The sequence below is a fragment of the Cariama cristata genome, unplaced genomic scaffold, assembly GCF_000690535.1.
Source record: "Cariama cristata isolate BGI_N322 unplaced genomic scaffold, ASM69053v1 scaffold559, whole genome shotgun sequence".
NCBI classification, from domain to species: Eukaryota; Metazoa; Chordata; class Aves; order Cariamiformes; family Cariamidae; genus Cariama; species Cariama cristata.
The window spans coordinates 54,534-78,337 of NW_009633804.1; the positions used below are offsets into that span (position 1 = coordinate 54,534).

A 23,804-nucleotide genomic window follows, 5' to 3' on the forward strand; every position below is an offset into this window, starting at 1 on the left:
ACAAAAAATTATCATTAATAGGGAAAAATTCTCCACAGAACGTAAATGTTTCCAGAGATTAAATATGATTAACATGCAAGCCTAAAATCTCCATTGTCATGCTGGATATATGATTAACAGAATATTCCAACCTCTCTTTAATGCCATATCAAACTCCTTTAGGATGACTGTCTTTGTGGACCAATGACTAATTTTCCCAATGAATTTAATTTCTGATGTTTCTTTTACCAAGTCTGGCCACCCATTCTGATTATATAGTTTTTGTGAAAAGACTATCATGCTTCTATCATTACAGATCTATATCTTTCCACCCACTCTGCCTGCAGGGTGGGGAATATTCCAGCTAGGAAACCCGTACTCTTGCCAGATAAATGAATCTAAGCCAAGCAATGTTCCTATTCTACATTCTAGCACTCCTCTAGCAAGCACACTGGCAAAATGGGTGAACAGACAGTAGCACTGGCTTTACAGCCAGGATGATGCACACAGAGTATACACAATCTATTTGGTTGAATTAGTGTACGACACAGTATGGCACTGTGCTTGGTTAGCCTAAAGTATATTCACAGTTGTAATCTGTTACCTGTTGTTGAATCAATGCTGAATTTTCCATGTTCATTCCCACTGACTATTGAGTATGTGATTTCAGCATTGGCTTCTATGTCCCTGCTTGCAGCATAGATCTGGAGAACTTCAGTTCCAACCAAAATGTCCTCTGATACACTTGCACTGTATTCCCTATGCTCAAATACAGGTGGATTATCATTTATATCCAAAACAGAAACTATAAGACTACTTGTTGAAGACAGTCTTCTAGGTAAACCTTCATCTGTAGCCTTCAAAGTTAGAGTATACACAGCTTGCAATTCCCGATCCAAAGGCTTCTCCAAACGAATGATTCCAGAGAATTCATCAATAGAGAACTGGCCCTCTGCAGAGTTCACCAGTGAATAATGGATTTTACGGTTCATCCCTGCATTTTGAAAACAACTGCAGAGTTAGAAGCACCCATAAAAATACACCAACTTAATAACAGATCTGATAGCTATAGAAATAAAACATGCATGCTAAATATTATCATTCATGTTAAAGTAAATTTCAGCAAGAGTTACAGGCCCTTGTGAAGGGCTGAATGATTTACAAAAAGGTGTAATCTCATTTAAAAAATCAAGCTAACACTTCACTGCACCGATTTTCTGCCACACAAAAAACACGAAGCATGGTTCTGCTTCAGTCACAGTAGTAGCTAATATGAAATGATTAGTAACATAAATCTAATTATAACTTTAGAACAACAGCATTTGCTTAGTAGGCTTATAAATAACACAGGAGGATATGGGAGAGTTAGGCTGCATCAAATAGCTAGACTTAATACCAGTAAGTTTATTTAAGAACCATGTCCCAAAATTAAGAGGAACATGATTTCTGGCAACCTTTCTGTATAAAATAAACAAACAAAAATCCCATAGGTTTTTGGGCCAAGTATTTTGCTCCTCCTGAGCCTCGAAGACTAGTGAAGTGTGAAAACATGTCTGTTATCTTCCAGTTCAGCAATCTAGCTTTATCACAGCACAAAGCAGGTTGGTTGTTTCAGGAGACTGAGGTAACTATTAATTAATACTATTTGATTAATAAACTGATGATATATGGAAATCATAGATCTTTAAAAAGACCTTATCCTGTTGTATTCCTTACAACAAAGCCTAAGAACAAACTCTTCCTAATGTAATTTTCAGTTCATGTTCACTTAAATACTTGTAACTAAACAGTGAAGATAGAGACAGCAGAAATCTTAATCGGGGTAGTATATACAGAAAGACCAGGTTCTCCTTATGCTATGATCATCAATGTCTAGCCCGAGAAGCACGCATTCAAAAAAAAAAAAAAAATCTATGAATGCACATTTACATGAACAGACATGGCTTGATATTCCTTTTATTTACACCAGGAGTAAAAGGATGGACCTAACCCATCATAACATTAATAGCTTATCACACTAAGAATATCCTACATTTTGTCTCTCTCTCCCTCTTCTTTTCTGCAGAGACACAATAGGGATGTCCAAGCTACTCACACATGGAAGTCAGGTATTACATGATTTAGTAGACCTAAATATATCTTTCAGGAGTCTAATCCTGAGCAGTATTGAACATCTGTCAGTTCTAGTGAAAGACTTAACACCTCTCAGGATAAGACTAAATAAACATTACTGTAAGTTTGAGACCACGACGAAAGTATCCATCAAAGAATGCATACCTGCATCTGCATCTGTTGCCTGCACTCTTGTCAGAAGGGTTTTAGGTTCTGTGTTTTCAAATACTGTAATGGAGTAAGGATCAGCTGTAAACTCTGGAGCATTATCATTCACATCTTCCAGAGTCAGAATAATATTAGCTTGGCAGAATCTTCCTCCTCCATCTGTGGCTTTCACTAGAAGATAATAAACTGCTTGCTGTTCACGATCAAGTGGCATTAATGTTTTTAGTTCACCTACAAACAGAATAACATACATAAGTTGATGCAAATGGCAAGATCTAAGTATCCCTAACATGTTTCCCTCTAAAATCTTTGTACTCAGAAAAACTAAACGACGACTTTCTTTTTCATGGTAAATTCATCAGTGGCTAAGTCAACAGCTGTACTACACTAATGAGCTCCACTTTGGGCAAAGCATGTCAGTGGCCTGCCATTTCAGCTTTAAAAGATTAAATACTAAAATCCTGTGCCTTTTTTTCAAATGCCTCTGAAACAGAAGTTAGCTACAGTAAAACCACCTGACAGTGCAGACAGAGAGAGAATGTGTATACGTGCACAAATTCATGTGGTTTTGTGTAAAGAAAATTAAAATATTAGAACTCTGGCTTTAACAAAATACAAGGTAAAGTCCACATATGGTTTTCCTGGGCTATTTAGTTGTGTTCCTTGCACAGCTATTGAGCCGACTCTCCTCCTTTAACATTCAATGAATAAACAGAGCTATTCACACTATCAAATAAAACTTGCTGCTACAGACAAACCTCTAGAAGTTTAACACATTCTTTCCAACGTGACAGAAACTACGGTGACAGGCACAATGTGTAGCCATTGCCTCCTTTGAACCAATTCAAAAAAGTATTCTGAAATATTGTTTGAGTATTCTAGCCCCACCAATTCTGAATCGACATGCTAGCACGGCACATGGGTGACAATCAAAGTAAAAAAAAAATTAAATCCCACCCATGAAGTAAGATCCTTCTCATTTATTTTGCCACAGAAGTATTCTAATCTCCTTCTCCATATTTCCACTAATCTTTGTATTTATTTTATTTAAATTTTTCTATACTGTTTACTATTCACTTCCTACTGCTTGCCTACTGCAGCCTGTAGAGTACAGGATTTTGACATTAGCTTTGACAAATATTATAATCCAGAAGACACAAATGCCACGAAAACCAAAGTCAGGCAAGTTAAAAGTTAACCTCATTTATATAATGCTTCGAATAAAACTGAAGGCACTAACCGTCAAAAGTGGCTATGAAAGGGAAGTTTTTTGCTCCATCTAACCTCATGCTATTTAATATGCCAAACCAAATGATGGTAAAGAGAATCTGAATGAAGATATTTTCAGTTATAAACCACTATTGCTACTGTTACAATGAACATAAAAAGTGCAAAATTTATAGCATACTTTTACTCCAGTCACTTCAGCATGGAAGTTTCTGGCTTTGGGACAATTATCCTATTTACTCTTTAGTTCTTCATGTATTAAAATACTTGCCTGTTCCTTGACTTCTATTCAAGACATTATTAGTATTTGTGCAGTAGAAACTCACATTTTAAGCAGTTATATAATAATCTAACCCTTAATGGAAAGTTTGAAGTACCGACATTTATGTATGTCTTAATGTAATACTAAAACATTGGAATTTTGTACAATGTACAATGCATGAAGTATTATTACCTGTGTCTGCAGTGAGACTGAATTTTTCTGCTCCTGTGCCATGCAGTGTATAGGTAATTTCTGCATTGGAACGAATATCTGCATCTGTAGCAGATACCTGCATTATCAGTTTGCCAGGAAGGGCATCCTCAGGAACAGAATCAGTGTATAAAGCCTGCAAGATTTTAAAGTTACATTGAAAGACTAAACATATGAAGTAAGTAAAGCTTGGAAAGGAGAGGGTAAGAAGGAATGACAGGTAAGATAATACCCTCTTTGAATGTTTACTAACATATAAAATGAACCAAAGGATGAAATACCTGAAGATGAAAAGAACTTATGATATTCTAGTTAATTACCTCACATTTATTAAATTATTCAGAAAGGTAATTAATACTGCAACCATAGGGACTCCCGAGTATCACTGCATAGCTGAGAACTCTCAACACTAGTAACTGATTAACTGATAATTAAATGCATTCCCAAAATGGGAGTTATAAATTTTTGGTAATTTCATTTCTTCCTCTTTTGGTAAATCATCTTTTCTAGAATTGACTCAATCTAGAAAAAAATGATACCTGCCTTTTTTGTAACGGCATGAAATCAAAGCTTCTAGTTTAAAAAAAAAAAAAAAAACACTAAGAAAAAAAACCATGCAGAATTTAAAGGCATTAAGCTCTCTTACAGCTCATCCATGTCAAGGACGTGCATTAAATTAGAAGGATTGAGCCTTGTAACATCAATATTAACAAAGAAAAAAGTGAAAAACACTGACTTAACTGTCTCTATACAACTACAATCATTTGTATAGAAGTAACCAACATAAACATCGACTAAGAAAAAGAATCAAATGCTCACTATATGCTTGATCCTTCCCAGAACAAGAAAATACTTCCACCTGGTAACATCAAATCTGTGTTCAACAAGGTGGCTATGAAAAGTCCAAATGTGCTAAATTAAAAAAAAACAGTAACACTGACTATGAAAACCCAGGGCTTTCTCATAAGGCAATTATACATCTTGCAGTGTCCACCATTCTGTTTTTTTTCAATTCTTTATTTTTTATGTTCATTTTTGTAGGCTATCAAATCTGCTGAGGTAGACAGCTTTGTAACAAGAAAATGTTTATGGATTATAATTTTTGGTGCTGTTGAGCGCAACTGCAGGATAACATTCCAGTCTTTTCAACTCCTTTATCACGGGAAATGCACAAATACATCAACTAAGTGACAGTATACAGCCTTCTTTGAGGCTTTGCTTCTTTCAGAAAACAGAGCATATAAACTATCATGGCTGCAGCTTAAAACAATTCCTTTTGGAAAACTATGCATTAACACAGGAGAAATGTACTACAATTCTCCTTATACTCTTCAAATACACATCAAGTGTTAAAATTACATCAAAGAATTGTCATTGAATTTTTATTTAAGAAACCTATCCATGAAATAACTTTTCTTTGACAGTACTCTATCTTAATAGTCCAAACTTCTGTTACCAACATAAAAGGAATACCTATTTGTCAGTCTCCTGAGAAGTAATTTCAGAGAAAATTTAGATTTTATGTATGGAAGCAGCTGGACATGGAAGATACAAGATTGTGCCTACCTTTTCGCAAACAGGGCTATTATCATTAGCATCAAGGACTTTAACCTCTACCACAGCTTTAGTTGCAAAGGTCCCATCAGTAGCTGTAATATTGAGAAGGTAATTATCCTTCTCTTCCCTGTCCAGAGGTTTTTTGACATAGACCTTCCATTCATTCTGTATATTTTCAATAGCAAACTGTCCCAAGGGATCACCTCCTGAAACAGGAAAAGAAACATTTAAAGACAAGAGAGAGAGATTGCTACTATTACTCCATCAACATTAAGTTATAGCTAAAGAGAAAAAAAATGTAAATGCAAGCCACTCTCTGTGGCTTTATAGGGAAATAGCTTCATTTTCCAGGTAGAAATAGTCAGTAGATGCTCATACAAATTTAACTGTAGCCAACAGAATCTATAAAAATCAATGTAGAAAATCATGTATCATTATAGACAACATCATAACAAGACATATGCTAAACAATAAAAACAATAAAATACTCCTTGGGATATTAATATTCTATTATTTTATGACATTTCTTTTGTTTGTTAACTAAATCACTAATTTAAGTATATTTTTCAAAGAAAATTTGATAAATAAGTAAACAACAAATGTAGGAAAGCATTTTAAGCAAGGTACACATGAAATAGAAAGCCAAAGACCTGTTTTCTAAAACTCATTTTCTTCCCCTGAAGTTTTTAATATGAATATTAAGACACACGCATTCTTTCTTTGCAATGCTATGGTTTCAAATACTTTTCAATAATTTGAAAGATTAAGTTATATCTCACATTATTCCAGGACCACTCAAATGATTATTCTGACATTACTCAAAAAGATTTACCTGTAATGTAATAGAAGACTTGTTTATTGGCTTCTCCTGTATCAGCATCAGTTGTACTCAAGATGGCAATTACCCCACCAGGAGGGTCATCCTCACTGACTGTTCCTTTATATATCTCTGCAGTAAAGCGTGGAGGATTGTCATTCACATCTGTAACAGTAACTTCAACCACAGCCACAGAAGACAGCTGAATTTTTTCACCCCGATCAGATGCAACCACTGTGATTTTGTATTTGTCTCGTCTCTCATGATCGAGCTCTCTGAGAGTGGTAATCCAGCCAGTTTCCACATTTATGGCAAAAGACTCTAAAACGTCTAGTTCTTGAGAAGGATCCAAGCTGTAAGTAACCAGCCCATTGAGTCCTGAATCTAGGTCAGTTCCTTTAACCTGGATGACTCTTGTTCCAGCTGGCATGTTTTCTACGATGAATGCTTCATATGGATTGGACTCCAAAAGTGGTTTGTTATCATTTGCATCTTTTACCTGAATGCTTACCTCTACTGAAGAAACAACATTATAATCTTCATTTGCATACTGTGCTTGAACTGAGAACTGGTACCACTTAGTTGTTTCATGATCAAGATTCTTCTCAAGTTTCAACTCTCCAGTCTGTCGGTCAATCACAAAAAAATCATCTCTATTGCTTTCAGGAGTCTTCCCTTTAATCAGACTATATACTAAAGTCTGATTATGCTCTGCTTTGATAACATCTATCTTGGTCCCAATTAGCATGTCCTCAGAAACCATGTAAGAATAAAACGGCTCTGAAAATTTTGGAAGAGGCACTTCTGGTGGGAGTATTCTAGCATAGACAGGAACAACTGACTCTTTTTTGGGGGATCCACCATCAACTGCTCTAACAAAGAATGTCAGAAACTCGTTTTCTAAACCAATTAAGCTTTCTTTTGTAGTAATTATACCAGACAATGAACCAATTTCTAAATTCTCTTTAACATTTTCAGACTCTGCTTCAATAGCATATGTGATGTCTGCATTTGTACCCTCATCAGCATCAGATGCGCAGATTTTAATGACAGAAGTACCCCGTGGAACGTCAGCTCCAATGTTTACTTCATACTCTGTTGCTCGGAATTGAGGAGCATTATCATTGTCATCTGTAAGTATTACATTAACAGTACAGAAAGCAACTTTTCCTCCTGAATCTTTGGCCATTAAACTAATGGCAATTACTTTTTCTGCTTGTGTTTCACGGTCAAGCTTTTCGGAGGTAAATATCTGCCCTCTCTCATTTGTATAAAATCTGTCTTTGGCAAAGTCATTCACGATGTGGTAAGTGATGTGACCATATGTACCAGAATCTTCATCTGTTGCTCTAACTTCAGTCACCAAAGTATGCAACGGAGCATTTTCAGCTAGTTCAACCTCATATTCATTCTGGCTGAAAACAGGACTGTGCATATTGGCACTGGTTACAGTTATATGGACTTGGGCTGAGCTTCTGAAGACCCCATCCGAAACAGACACGTTAAGATTATAATGTGACTTTAGTGTCTGCCTGCGTAGGTTTGAGATGGTGATAATGCCAGTTTTACTGTTAATTACAAAATTCTTTTGCTCATTGCCTGTCAGAATGGAGTACTCCAGCTTGCCCACATCCGAACTATCAGCATCTGAGGCTTGCACACATGTCACAAAATGCCCTCGGGGAGCCAGTTCACTAATTTTAGCTTCATAAAGCAATTGGTTAAAAAGAGGAGGGTTATCATTGAGATCAGTTACATCAACAGTTACAATGGTATCACTGCTCAAGGGCAGCATGCCACCATCTATGGCCCTTATTAGTAACTTGTGCTGTTTAATTTGTTCATAGTCCAAAGTTCTTGCTGTAAGAATGAGTCCAGTGCTGCTATCTATGTGGAAGTAGTCATGACTTTCATTATCATCCTCAACCAAGTGATACGAAATCCCCCTGTTTGTTCCAGAATCAGCGTCTGTAGCGCTCACTTGCACAACAGATGTTCCAATGACGGACGCCTCAGAAAGGGTTGCAGAGTAAGACGGCTCTGTAAATACAGGAGGATTATCATTGATGTCTTCCACTATTATATCTACAAACACATCAGCGTGTGCCCCAGTTAGGGAGTCTGTTGCTCGAATACTCAGTTTGTAGGCTGGATGAGACTCAAAGTCAAGAGGGGCAACAACATTTATAACTCCAGTGTTGAAGTTGATAGTGAATTGATTGAAAGGATCTCCATCTGTGATGCTGTAGAACACCTTAAGTCCTTCTGGGCTGTTTGCTTGTACGTGTACCACAGGACTATGGAGCTGAATGTTTTCTGGTATCTCAGCACTGTAGAAAGGCTTTTCAAAAACTGGCATAGCTTTACTCATAACTGTAATTGGGACTATAACTTCAGCAGAAAAAGCAGGGTCTCCTCCATCTTTTGCCACCACTGTGACCAGATACTCTTTATTTAGTGTGTCTGGTTCAAATTTCTTCTTCAGTGAGATTTCACCAGTGGGATCAATTTGGAAATGTTCGTGATGTTCTTTGAGATAGTAATGCACCTCTCCATTTCTGCCTGCATCTTTATCTATTGCAGTGACACGTCGAACAACATGGCCTACTTCAGAGTCTACTTTAACAACTGCATAATATGGAAGGTTGACAAAAAATGGAGCATTATCATTTACATCTTCCACTGTAACTTTAACCACAATGTGTGCAACAACTGCTGGTTTATATTCCTCTGTCACTTCTATGACCACATCAAAAGATTCTTGCTGTTCACGATCAAATGGTATTCCTGTTGTTGAAAGGACTCCTGAACTTGGGCTTATTTTAAACCTGCTGTCTGGATTTAGAATATGGTAAAACAATGGCTCATTTATTTGATTCCCTATAGCAGTAACAACAGCTATTGTTTTTGCCTCCGTGGAATTCTCCTGCACTGTTGCAGAGTAAGAACTCTGTGTGAACTTCAGCTGGTTTGCTTTGCTTTCTTTCACATTAATTTTTACAGATGCAGTGCTTGCAAATCTGCCATCAGATGCTCTCACGGTTAATTCATATCTGCTTCTTAACTGAGTTGTATTTTGTACTGTTATATCTCCAGTCTTAGGGTTTACTGAAAATTTTTCTCCAATGTTACCTTCAATAATGGAATAAATTAATTGTGAAAAAATGCCTGAATCGGCATCAGTGGCATTTACACTGATGACTTTCACTCCTTTATAGGTTGGAACCAAAATGGATGTCTCATACAACTCTCTTGAAAACACAGGAGGGCAATCATTGATGTCAATCACATAAATAGTAACATTAGCTGCATATTCTGCATATAAACGTGGTATCCCTGTATCATGTACTTGCACTGAAAAGTGGAAAATATTTGTCTCCTCGTAGTCCAGACTCATTACTGTCCGAATGGCACCGGTGCTAGAATCAATGGCAAAATACTTGCGGACAGATGGTTCCACAATTTCATAAACAAGCAAAGCATTAGATTCTTTATCAGCATCTGTAGCTCGAATTACTAATGGGATATTCTTATCAGTCAGAACCACACTATTAATTGAAGCTGATTCACTGATGAGTCCTGTATATTCAGCCTGCATAAAAATTGGTGCATTGTCATTCTCATCCCGAAGATGTACTAAAACTGTTGCATTAGTGGACAAGCCAGCCATGTTTGTTCCTTGCACAGTAAGAGTATAAACGGGCAAAGTTTCAAAATCAAGTATCTTCTGAGAAACAATGACACCTGAGTTCGGGTTGACAGCAAAGGCATCACCTATATTACCATCTTTTATTTCATAAACTACAGAAGACTGACTGTATGCCGTAACCATTCCAACAAAACTGCCAATACTGGCACTTTCACTGATTTCTGTAGAATATTCTTTGGCTGTGAATTTTGGTGAGGCATTATCAGAAACCGTAACAAATATATGCACAGAGGTCACTTCACTCATTGGAGGATCTCCTTTGTCTGTAGCTTTTACCATCAGGTTGTATTCCTCCTGGTTACTGCGATCCAACTCCTTTGCAATTGTAATCATACCCAAAATGGGATCTATAAAGAAGGAATTTCCAATATTCCCTGTGAAGAAAAACAAAAGTAATTAAGAAAGAGGTACACAGAACTTAAAGGATGATTGCTTATTTAGCTATATACTAAAAGAGGTCACGTAGTGAGAACACAGAGAGTATTAAATTTTCTTAGTTTTGTTTAACAAACATTTGTTAGCCTCTCTGGAAAGTTTTCTGTAATCAAGAGTTAGCACTAATTCTATTTGTGGACACACTGCATAAAACATAGTTAGCAAAGCCATCCAAGCCTTGAAAATAAATACAAAAAACGTTTAGTTTTCCATTTAAAAAACCTTAAAATGATAACAAGTATTTTGCAAGTTTCAACATTATAAATTATATATTTTCTTCAAATTCTCTTTGTCATTGAGTTCATGTTTAAGCCAACTTAAATATCTACTGAAGCTGAAAGAAAATTATATTCAGAAGTTAACATTAGTGGAACAGAAGTTACGTTTTATGATCTAAAACAACTAGACCACTTTGAAAAAAAGTGTTTTAATGAATTCACACTTGTGCATCTTAAAGGTTTATGCAAGTATGGTTTAAATTACTGCTTCAAAATTAATCTTTCTGAATTGAACCAACAGTTCTCTCTCTCCTGACTTCCTATTAATACATAGGCAAATTATTCCCTTTGATGGTATTAGAAAAAAAAAAATTACTACCTGCTGAGGATTATCAGCTGCCATTTGATAAGCACTTGTTTTCTTTATATTTTCAAATATATAGCCGAACTACACTGCATACAATACTCAGCTCATGTACTAAATATGGCAAGATTTAACATTTTACCTCCCTGAAAAATTACATTACCAAAGCCACGTTCTCAGCATGGAAAAAATTCATTAAGAACTTCTGAGTTATGCACACAAGTAGGCAAGGGGGGGAGTTGTGTTTTTTTGTTTGGGATTTTTTTTTTTTAGTGGAGGCTCTAAACACAGTGACATTCTTAGAATATCCCATTACAAAGCTAAGCAGCCATTACAAACATTTAAGGAATGTTCCTTCCATATGCTTAGAACATCAATTAAAATGCCTTAACCTCCCAGTAGATCACAGTCCTGTAAAACAAACCTTACAGGTCTTACATTTACTCCCACAAAAAGCTAGAAGAAAGGAAGAGAACAGGGTGTAACTTAATTCCAGACAGTACGCACACACATTTTTTTCTTGCTTTGCCATTCATAAAACAAGCACTACAGAAATGGGAAAGGCAAAGGAAAAGTTTCATGGGCATTAGTGTCCTGCTTAGTAAAAAGGCTGTATTTCTACAAATAACAGAAACCAAACATATATTTTAAGCAACTTATGAGACACTTAAATACATTCATCATCTTCAGAGTATCATAATCTCAGCTTCATTTTAATACAGTGTTAAAGTATGTTTTCAGATCAAAACACCACTTTGGGGGAAGAAAAAGAAAATATTTACAGTAAAAAATGCCTATGCTTTACAAAGCAACTTATGTCAAATAAAAAAAGCATGTGCACATATCACCTTGCGTGCAACAGTAACTGAATAACTTTTTACCTACTGTTCTCTTTAATATACAGTTTCTTATACTTGTTACTGGGATTTTTATTTTAAATTACTTCCTACCTTGAAAGTAGTACCACACATAGGTAATGAAATTTAAGTTTTCCAGTCATATTGCCTAAATAGTTCAGGACTTTGGTAATGGCAGGCTTGTATCTAGACTTAATGGACTGAACCAAAACTCACTTCCATCTGGTAAGCGAACTCAGTCAATGTAATCTTGTTTTCATATTACTCAAAACTGCCATCATTTGACTTGCATTGTTATAGGCATGCTCAGAAAGATACTCTGACATTAAAAATAAGCAGCAGCACCTAATGCTCTTCTCTGGCCTGCAATCTGAAAGAAGCCTTAACGTCAAATTGACAAACTATTAAAGAATTTCTTATATATTTCAGTGGGCTAGAATAGCAGTCCCACTATCTGAAATCAGCCAGAGGGAACCATGCAAAGCCAACCCTTCCTTGCTACATCTGTCAGAAAGTTTAAATTAAAAACTGGGACTATTTAATGGTTAAGTTTATGGATATTTATAAGTTATTTTTGAGCTCCTTTCTTTCACATTGTTCTAAACACAAAAGCACTTGTCTCAGGCTCTTAGTCTTTTCATCAAATCCTTGCTTTGCCTATGCCACAACCTATCACTTACATTATCAAAAAAGAATCCTGTTTTTCAGACCTGAATGTAACGCTTCTGTAATTTCTAAAGACCACATCCCTCTTAAGGGCTAAAGGTAGCTTTTTCTTCTACTACTACTAAAATGTTCCAAATGTTATCTAAAGGATAATATAAATAGCTAAGGGAGGGAGATGAGTATTTGTCATTGTAATTTTCTTTCAAATGCTCTGAGGCTGTATCTTAAATACATCTCACAGAATACAACACATACACCTGCACTGCCCTTTTTTAGCTTTTTTCCTAATGTGTCTACAGTTGAAACAAAATATCAGCAAGGATTGTTTCAAAATAAACTGAAGATGTAAGAAAGTCAATATACCTGATTCAATAGAGTACACAATTTCTGCATTTTTTCCTTTGTCCTTATCTAACGCTGTAACCTGGAGCACCGCTGATCCAACAGCTGCTGATTCATACACCCGTCCTTCATAGGAAGAGCTGGTGAACCATGGAGCGTGATCATTTGTGTCACTAACATTAATGATGATTCTAGCATAGTTGCGCTTTACAGGAACATCTTGATCTCGAACCTGAAACAGTTAGCATATTACTAGTAATTAGCACTGTTATTTCAGTAGTTCAAATATTAGCAATAATTCAAGGTTCAATCTGTACCGTCACAGAGACGAAGACTGCATACAAACTGAACATAAAAATAAATGTTTGAATTAAGGGGACAAATTAAAAAGATATTAAAAAAAGATGTTTGTTATTGAGTACAGAAGAAATTTTGTGTTTATTTACCATTACTGTGAGAATATGCTGGTTCATGGTCTCATGATCCAGTTTTTCTGAAGTATAAAGAGAGCCAGTTCCAGGGTCCAGACGAAATTTTTTAAGACTGATGGGATCAGTGCTGCCCTGCATAGTATAAATCAGTTTATTCTTCTCATCTCTGTCTGTGGCACTGACTTGCAGAATTTCTGTCTCTGGCATGGTGTCTTCAGGTATAACAACTTCATATTTTGAAGCAGAAAACTGAGGCCTGTGATTATTTGTGTCTATAACTTTGATGTACACCTGAAATGATACAATGGGAAGGGGAAAGCATTGACGATATTTAGGAAACAGAGATGAAAAGAGGTTATTTCATTAAAAATCAGACCCCAATACTGAAATAATTCCACCTCAAGACAATTTTTTTTTTTTTTTCAGGGAGGGGGAGAGATCTAATAGGTATAAGGAAGAATAATTTCACTAAACCTAAATCTACCTCACCTTCTCCAAAGTCAAACCAGAAATCTGTACGATCAAAAATGCCTTAGGTAAGATCTCTTAAAGTGAATGATTTTTGTCTAAAGCAAGACAAAAAGGAATTCATTAGTAATTTTAGAATTAAAAAAAAAAAAATTCTCAATATGTATCCCAGGGTAGGTAAAAAAAATCATTTTTATTTGTGTAAATTTGGAATTTTAAGCAATGTCTTCCAAAGTACAGATGCACTGTACTCCTCCTTGCCCTCACATGGAAACAATCCTCTTTCAGCATCTTACATTTCCAAGCCTAGGCAAGAATGGAAAAGTGGTGGAATTCCCACAAAAGTACATTATTACAAAGAACCATAGGTATTGTTTGCTCTTCTTCAGCAATGTAGCACAATCTCAGCATAGGTAACTGCTCACCAACACAATTTCTCTGAAATTACAGTTAAATTAACTTCAATGCTTCAAATTGCGTATTCCTACAGAAGTTCAGCTGGGTTCACCGACGTGCTATGCAGGCAATCCTCTCTTTGAATAACAATGTTCACTGGAACAACACAAGATCCCTGCACACCCACTTGCCTTTTGCAGCATCAAACTCTTGTATAAAAAGGGTAAGACACTCGGCCACCATCCTGTTCCTTCAACAGTGATAACATCAGATGAGTAACAGCTATGCAGAGGAGCTGGCAGGTGGACATCAATGCTCCAAGAATATATGGCTAAATTCAAGTTCTTTATGTGCTGGCCATACAGCCATGTTTTTAGCCACTCAAAGGTTAGCTGCTTTGTATAAATCAGTGAAGTGCCATTAACAGGTGTTTAAAACAAATACTTATGATATCATGACTGAGTTAAATTGCTCTTTGAAGATACTTATCGCTTTCCATTGATACCTGGTGCAGTCTAGAGGTATATTTTGGACAAGGTACCAAACTGCATGCAGTAGAAACTCGATGAGATGAATCCTGACAGTGGTAAATAAGGAAACGCCATACATCTCGCTACAGGAAGAGAAAACTTCCTGAACTTCAACATTGCAAAACTAGCATCTTACGTTAAAACTTGTACCAGGGAAAAACAGGTGTTAAATGTATCAACAGGAGTCATACCAATTCCTAAAATATTTATTTCGGATGCTGGTTTTTATCCCAGATTGCAACTACGACCTAAGCTCTAATACAACGAGCTCTTCCTAATGGCAAATTTTAATACAGGCTGAAAACATTTAAATAAGTTCCAGACAGATACAGGCAGTCCTTGGATATACTCTACAAATCCTACCAAGAGTTTAGGAAAATGTTAGAAGGATTTATTCTAAGTAACAACAGAAAGATTTTTGCGTCTAAGTAATGAAATCCTGCACAGGCCCTGGAGGCACCAGGGAGCAGATTGATTAATGGAAGTGAGGATCTGGGAACACAAAGAACTGGGTGTGGAACTCTTGGGGTAACTCCGTATTATAACAAAAGAAAGTCCTCCCAAAAACTAAAATATTGCGCACTCTGGTAGTTGAAATAACTGTCACCAGAAAGACAGTTTTCACTGAAAATTTCACTCTGATAATAAACAAAGAACAGACAAGTCTATAAAAGGGAATACAGGAACACAGCTGAAGATGTCAAATGTGGAATCTCAAGAGTCAGAAGCCAGATACAGAATAAAAAGTCAGGTAAGGAATAAAAAGGGTTTTAAGCTTATTTGCAACCGTGAAACAATCTGCAGGTAAGCAAGACCACCAGAAAATATAAAGAGCAATTAAGGAGGAGGAAAGCCCATCCCAGATTTCAATTTTGCCTCCGTTTTATTCACCAAAAACAACAAGGAGCATGACCTTGCACAAAACAAAATAAAAATGAGACATTGGCAAAGCAGAGGTGCTGCAATAAACTGCTAAACGGAAACAAAACACCAAGACAAGATGGGAGCCTAGACCGCTGGACTGCAGGGGAAGGTGGTGTGAGAAGGCAGGGGGAAGAGAGATGGTAACGTTCCTAATGCAACACATGCTGTTAATAATACCGAGCTTCACCTCCAGACTGCCAGTCAGGGCGGGGAGGGGGGCATGCGTCTGTGTGTGTGCACACACACTAGTGTCCACAGCCACACACACCACAAGCCTCTAACTTTTTTAGTAGATGTAGTCCTAGGCATAGCAGGTCACTGAGCCATAATCCAAGATATACTACACTTAGGGAAATATTCACGAACATAGGCAGTTTTTCAGTGTTTGAAACAGTCTGTTAGGATAAATACAAACTACCACTGCAGAGGAACATGCTGCCTCCCACAATTTATTAGGTATCTCAGAAAACAGAAGAAATAGGAAATAAACTAATCATTTGGCAGACTGACAAAATCCCTTGCAAGATGTTGCTATGGAAACTAAGGAGTTTGTTTTTGTCATGGATTAGAAACTGATTAAAGAAAGGAAACAAAGAGTTGGAATAAACATTGATTTTCGGTTGGAAGACAAATTAATGGTAGGTGACCCAGGATATGTATTGGGTCATGTTTTTAAACACATTCAGTAACAAATTCAACTGGAAAATTAAGAGCAACAATGAAAAGAATATGATGTTAATATGTGATTTTTTTTCTTTTTTTGATTGTCATAATTAGAAAGGATGTAATAAAGCAACACACACACAGTTGTTGGTTTCTTTCTGAATTCTGTATAAATAAAATACATTTTAATGCATCTTGGAAGAAATACAGAAGGGTCCAATACAGTCACTTGTATAGCATTTTAGTAAAAACACCTGCTCACTCAACACTGGTGCTCAGGAAAACAAAAAATGAAACCAAATGAAGATGGCCAACAAATTAAAAAAAAAAAAAGGGCGAAAACCCCAACCTTCAGTACAAATCAAACTATAAAATATTTTTGTATAAATAAAAGCTTAAAAGATCATATACAATTACAACACTTACTTAATGGATACTATGCTTTCAAAATGAACATGTCAACAATTTTTTAATCAATTCCCACTCCCAAGAGATTATTAAGTTCAGACTCAGGAAAAACAGTGAGTGAAAAGATCAAGTGTCAAATTTGAGGAATTTAAATCAAAACTGCTATTTAAATTCATGTCTATTTCCCCCCTAAATGAGGAAATACAGAAGCTTAGGTCAAAACCAGCAGTGAGAGGGAACACAACTCCAGAGCAAATGTATTAGATGAATCTTTGGAGCGGAAGACATGGCCACCTGTGCTGCTGGTACTACACAAAATGAATATTGGAAAATAGCATTTCTAGAATGGAGAACCACAAAAAATGGTGCAAAGTACTAAGTTAGATGCCAGGAACGTAGTGACTGTGAAACCAACATTGGTACCTGCACCACTAACCACATAGCCAATGAACCAGCTTAACTGAGAAGTGATCTGTTGGATCATACCGTCAAAAGCATTTAGCATCAACTTCCTCTGGTATCAGGCTAGTGAAGCAGTTAAAATCACCTTACCGCTAAACACAAAAGGAGACATCCTCCAAAAAGGTACTGTTGCGCTAAGCAGGTAAGGAGATAACTCCCCAAAATGTGCAGCACTATTCAATATTAATTATTAACATAAATAGTGCTAAGGAATAACCATAATGACTCAGTCATTATGAGTGGCTGGCTCAGGTATTCCATTACTTGTCAAGTTACTCGCTCAGGCATGCAGTTTTTCTACATACTGGTAAACACAACTACAAATAGACAATTTGATCTATTACTGCAATCAATTTAAATGTACCTAAAATCCCAAGTTTATCTTAGACTCGAGTGAAAGGTTTTTTAATCTACATACTTTAGGGTTCATTTCTCACTCACTGACGTTGTTACTTTATGCCCCTCCACAGAGTCTGGTGGACAAGCATAACGTGAATTGATGGGCACTCTTTTGGTTACTTGGCTAACTGCATGCTGGGCTGCTTTAACAACGGGAGAAGGAAGTAGGGGGAAAGGAATTATTCCCCTCTATTTGACACTCATTGGTGGGATTGTAGATGCAACTACAGTTTTGGCCCCAAGAGAGATCTTGACAAACTGAAACAAACCCAGTGAAGGGTCATTAAAATCAATAGGGATCTAAAAACTCTCCATCCACTGTGCAAAGGGAGGGCTGCAGGAAAGAGCCAGACGCTTCTCAGAGACGCACAGTGAAAGGACAAGAGGCGACACTCACAAGCACCAATAAGTGAAACTACAATTAGACACAAAAAAAAAATTATTTTCAAGGAAGGCTGTTAAACACTAAAGTAAAAGCACGTCCAAGGAAGAGGTGTCATGTGCTGTCATCCCAGGCCCTTAGAACCTGACAAGTCCCTGAACAACTCGATCCAATCTTGCAGTTTGCTCTACTTTGAGCAGGAGTTTTAACCAGATGAACTCCAGAGGCTCCTTCCAATCTAAACTATTAAATACATGTACTAAGGAAACTCTACTTTCAAGACAAGGATTCTCACCGATGTTAAGTGGCAGGCACTAAATGTGCAGTTTCCTTTTAAATGTAAGAGGACCAAATTTTCATGTAAACTGTCTTCACATTAAATGAAAGGCACCTGAAGTAGTAGTTTTGAGTGAAATTTTAAAGACCCAGACAGAAAAATATGGGTTTGTGTGCTTAAGAACAAAACACATGAAGAGCTTGTGTTATTCTAAAGTAACATGTATAATACAATAAAATCAGCTATTGAGCATTTCTCAATGAAATTATAAGATTAAAATCAAATGAAATATACTAATACTATATCTTAAGAAAGAAGTTGCATATTAAAGAGGCACACTATAGAAAAGTTTGATTTTAACAGACCATAATGTCATCTCTGAAACAAAATGGTCTGGAACTAAAGAAACTTGACTCATTTTGCAAGGCTATACAAGGGCTGTGTTGCACAGCTGTTCTCTACTCACAGATCTCGCTGAGAGCGATGCAACCTGGTTAATCAGACAGCGAACAAAGCAGCCCAGGATTATTCAGGGGAAGGATTTGAAATCTACTCATTATTGACCAGTGAAACCTAAATTTGCATAGGAATGTATTGATTTATTAGTGAGTTACAGAGGAGATATGTGCCGTTGACAAAACATACTAAGTGTGTAATATTTAACTATGATGTTCCTTTGGATTGTTTTAATCTAATTTTTCATTTGCTGATTCTATGTGGAGTTTAAAATCTCCTCCTTTCTTCATTCATAATTACATTATAGCTACAGTGACATGTTTATAATCATTTTCATAAACAAAAAGTTATTTTATCCAGAGATAATATAAGTGCATTCTAATTCTAAAACATCTCTGTGGAGCAGTGTGGTGATCGCAAGCAAAAACGTGCATTTAATCAATGAAGAATATTCTGTCCTTCATTCCCAAAGCATAACATCCATATCAATTTTGCATAAAGCAAGATTAAATATTCTGCAATAGCACAGCAATAGGTAAAATGCTGCAATTAGCTTTAAACCATCTTAGGTATTACTTCCAGTGAAAAAAAATTGATAGACATAGCAATGACTGGAAGTGACTATAGCTAGAAACGGGATTTTTTTTTTTTCTTTTTGTTTTCCCCTCAGAAAGCAACTCAGTAGTTCACATATTGGTACCTACAGCCTGTGAATAACCTTTTCTATTTCAAGCCAAAACACTACAAAACAAAACCATAAGTACATTGATTTGTTTTTTTAATGATATTCTTTCCTAGTGTGACACTAGTCATCTCTAACATCATCTGTCAAACACCATTACTGTAGGCCTGGAATTTGTTTGTCCTTGTTTTGCATCATGCATTTGGCATTTAGATGCATGCAAAATTCTAATAGCCTCCTCGCCTACTACTGCTGTATTTTTCAAAAAAGCTATTTAACTGAAGTCCTGAAAGAGTCAAATGCTCTACAGATGTTAATGGCCTGAGGCCAGTAAATGCCTTCTACTTTAAAGTCAGATTCAATACACTGCTTTTACACAATAAGATTTTCGTTTCTTAGCCCCCTCCCGAATGTCTTGAAAATGTCATTTCCTTTTTCAGATTAAACACAAAATTACTTAATCTGTTGTTAATCAAGGTCTGCTAAGTTGTTTACTGTATTTCCAATGTTTACAGCACTTACTTTGTAAGCTAAAAGCTGTGTAGGAAATATTGTTGTTCCTAATGTATGCACTTAGTATTCAGAATTCCTTTTGCCCGTTGCTCCATTTTAACTGTTTATCAGCTCTTAGAAGAATCTAACATCACATCAACACTCATATTTTAATCATCATTATTTCAGCAGTGAGTAATGGAATTTACACACTGGCAGCCATAAATCACACCTTCAACTTTGATTTCATATCAACATTTTTAATTCCCCTGAAGCTAAGCCTCATCTGAAATGCATCTTCTTAACGATAGTCCTAAGTGCTAGTTTAAGAGATTAGTTCATTTGGATGGGCCAGGAGTTATGGGAGTGATAAGAGAAGCAGTTAAAATCAGGAGTCTGTTCATGGACCGACAGTTGCAGAGTTTGAACTAATCCATGCTCCTCAATCTATATACCACAGTAATGCAAGACTCAAACAGCAACAGCATAACATGTGCTTATCCCACAAGCAAGGGAAAAAAGAAGACAATGCAAAGGAAGTCTTTGTGCTCGCTCGTAACAGAAACCACAACCTCTGCTCCTGCCAACTTGAGCTAAGAGAGGAAAGGAAAGACACAAAAATAATACAAAAGCAATCACAGAAATAACAGACGATAAATTTGAGACTACTACTCCAATTCTTCTGCAGAAGACTGCTGTGGTAAATGTTTATAATGTTCACTCAGTTTTACAAAATACTAAAATAACAAATTCATTTAAAGAAATTGGACAAAAGCTACACTGTGCACTTCTGAGAAGAACTAAATGAATTGCGTCACCCAGAGGAAGAAACGGGGTGAGGGTTAAAGTATTTTTGTGACCTTCCAATTCTTGGTTGTTCCAGAAGACAAAGCAGATTATGGTTCAATTGCAACAGCTCAGGATGCCTGCATAAATTCAGCTTTATAAGCAGCAGCACTGGATAGAGTATCTGCAGTCATCGAGACCACATATTCAGCCTTTACTAGTCCCCAGGCTACCTCAACACTCTGTGTGGTGACATTTTTGACTGCACTCTTGGGGTGGGGGGAGGAAGTCTGCGTGGAAAGCCTCTTGCTGTCTTTCTGACTTTCCTCACAAAACGAATTCTGTTAGCTGAATTTGGGTTTCTACTATTATTTATTTTTTTTTTCAAACTAATTCATGCCTTCTATCCAGCATTCTATAATCGGTAGAAATAAATCTGCTCAGTATTTTTACTACAACTAGGCAATAAACTTACAGCAGGATTCTCCAAAACTTTTATGGTAGTTATCAGCACCAGAAGCAATGGCACCATGGCTATGACAGCAGCAAGTTCTGACTGGGGGACACCTTGCCATGTTTGGAAATTGATGGTCTAGAATTGCACTCACAAATGTCACCATTAAAGGAAAAGGCAGCTCTCAAAGGAAACTGCTAACCTTGCAATCTTCTACTATCAAATTTAGTCTATTTGACTTATCAAGCCTCCAGACATGCAGTCAGCTCAATAAAGATTCTGTTTTAAATCCTAAACATTGACAAGAAACATCTTTCCCTCTGGCTGAAAGCAGGAAGAGAACACATAAGACATTAGAAAAGACGACACAAAAACATACATACTACACAGAAGTTGAACAAGAAACTGCATTCATAACATGGATTTCCATGTACAGAGAAGACAGCAGAAACCAACTTACTGCTCTATGAAGTTCCTGAGGGGTAGGTCAATGATAGGGGTAGGTAACACAGACACATCACTGTCCCAGTCCAACAGTCTTAAATCAGTAAACAAATCCTTCCCTCTCTATTTGGAAGAAAACTGGAGCTTCTCTATGCTTATGGCTCCATTCACACTAACCTCAGCTAAACTTTACTTCCAAATATATTCAGGTTCTGGGCTAGGGAAAGAACCTAGATGGGAAAAACAAGAGGGATATATAGCTTACTTTACTATGAGTCATTTCCAGCAGTTTCACAAAAGGGTTCTGCCTTAAAGTGAACTTATTAGTCCAACTGCAAAGAATTGCCACCACCACGGAGCCTTAGAGAGGTAATTTGAAAAAATTTGTTTGTCTGAGATTGCTGCTTTTTGGAGCGTGTTTGGCAATCTCTACATCCACTGAAGCTAAAAGAAAGTATTCAGGGATATACACAGAAACGTTATCATCTAAACCTTGTTTCTATATGTACACCATGCAGAAGGCGCAGCTCAATTCCATAAAACGGTACTTGGACATTGTACGATTCGTCATACACAGATCTTGGGGTAGGGGGATGACACCAAACAACCTTATGGTGGTCTTCTTTTAAATTTCAAGCAAAGTAATCACATCATTTGGTGATTCCAGGGGAGCTGGATAAAGAGGGGTAATTCAGATAAGAAGTATTAATCCTTTTCTTGTGAGTAAATCATGCATGGAAGGGCTCAGTTTCTGTTTTCATTTACTCAGCTAACATAGGAACATGCTGTAACTTAAAAGCTGCTGATTCAGACTATAGCATAGGAACACACAACCTTCCACCTGGACCACCAAACAACATGGTTCTACAAACATCAGAATCTACTTCTATTTTAGACAGAGTCCCTAATTTATATAAGTCCTATTCATTGTCCAGGATGAAAAAAAATAGCAAGGAGAAAATGCAACACCCTCCCCACCTCTGCAGCTACAAATTCCTCCTTCTATAAGCGCTTCATTAGAAAGTCCATTACCTGAGTGCTGATAGATCTGGTTCCATCTGTTGCCTCTACCGTCAAGTTGTAATTTGATTTCTGTTCTGCATCAAGAGGTCTAGCGACAATGATAGTTCCAGTGCCCTTGTCCACATCAAATCGACTGTCATAGTTGCCACCTTGTTCAGGAAATTGGGAGAGGGAGAAGTTCATAAAACACAGCACTGTTTCATTGTTTTCATGTATGATCATGTTCTGTCTTCAGATGCTTAATGAAGGTGGAACTATATACACATATACACACTTATTTTAAAACCTTTGGGGTTTTTTTTCTGGTAACATGATATGCTGCTACTTACAGATATTTAAAATTGATTAGTTTCAGACAAAGCTGATTTGTCTGGTTCATGGAAAGTTAGCATGTAGATTCTTAGCAAGATTCTCTATCATTTTTTTAACCAGAATTTAAAGATTCCAAATAGCAGGAAACTGAGAATTACTAGGTGAAACGTGATAATTTATTTTGTGCAGATTGTCAGGCTAATTAGTGAAAAACATATTTTGCATCAAAATCAATGAAAATGCCAAATCAGACATATATTCAAATTTGTGTCTTTTGGATCAGAGAACAAATTACTGTACTGCTATATGACTACAGATAAGGTTGAAAAAGCTACAGTACCTCCAAAGGATTCTCACCTCAATGCTGAGTATCTAAAGCACTCACTATCTTACTCCTACTGAGATAAGCAGAACTCAGATGAGCGCTAAATGTTTAAATGCCCAATGTTTAAATACGGCCAAGCTCCTTTTCTGAAGCAAATTATCTTAACTTCCCTTGTGAAACTTTCAAATTACCCTTTGAAATATAGTTAAATAACCATGTAGATCAATAGCTACACTTAGTCGTTTAAACATTTAATTGATCATCATCATGCTACCCCAAGCAGACTATCATGAGAATACAATGTCCATTAAGTCCAAATATTGTTAGCAATGATAAATACTGCCATTTAACTACAATTGCTTTAGACCTCTCAATAAACTGCCTAAAATGGAGGAATCAATTTTTATTTTGGTCAAGCCAGTGGTAGATATGGCAAACCAATTTCTCCTAATTATGTGTATGTGTTTTTCTAATTATATTTTACAAGGATAGCGTTCAGACACCATGAGGTTTTTTTAAAATTTTTTACATGCTATGTTCTGTAAATCACTAAATGTCTTCTATGAA

At 36.5% G+C, this 23,804-nt stretch overlaps 1 protein-coding gene across 3 annotated transcripts in view; it reads right to left on the reverse strand.

The window, feature by feature from the left end:
* Window positions 1-23,804, reverse strand: part of FAT1 (FAT atypical cadherin 1) — a 101,999-nt gene that overhangs the window by 20,122 nt on the left and 58,073 nt on the right. For all 3 annotated transcript variants that reach the window (XM_009706878.1, XM_009706877.1, XM_009706876.1), the window contains exons 6-13: window positions 22,610-22,749; window positions 13,370-13,645; window positions 12,945-13,155; window positions 6,348-10,415; window positions 5,525-5,721; window positions 3,941-4,094; window positions 2,257-2,490; window positions 584-973 (exon numbers count right to left, since the gene is read on the reverse strand). In XM_009706878.1, coding sequence (XP_009705180.1) covers window positions 584-973; window positions 2,257-2,490; window positions 3,941-4,094; window positions 5,525-5,721; window positions 6,348-10,415; window positions 12,945-13,155; window positions 13,370-13,645; window positions 22,610-22,749 — 5,670 coding nt within the window. The remainder of the gene's footprint in view (window positions 1-583; window positions 974-2,256; window positions 2,491-3,940; window positions 4,095-5,524; window positions 5,722-6,347; window positions 10,416-12,944; window positions 13,156-13,369; window positions 13,646-22,609; window positions 22,750-23,804) is intronic.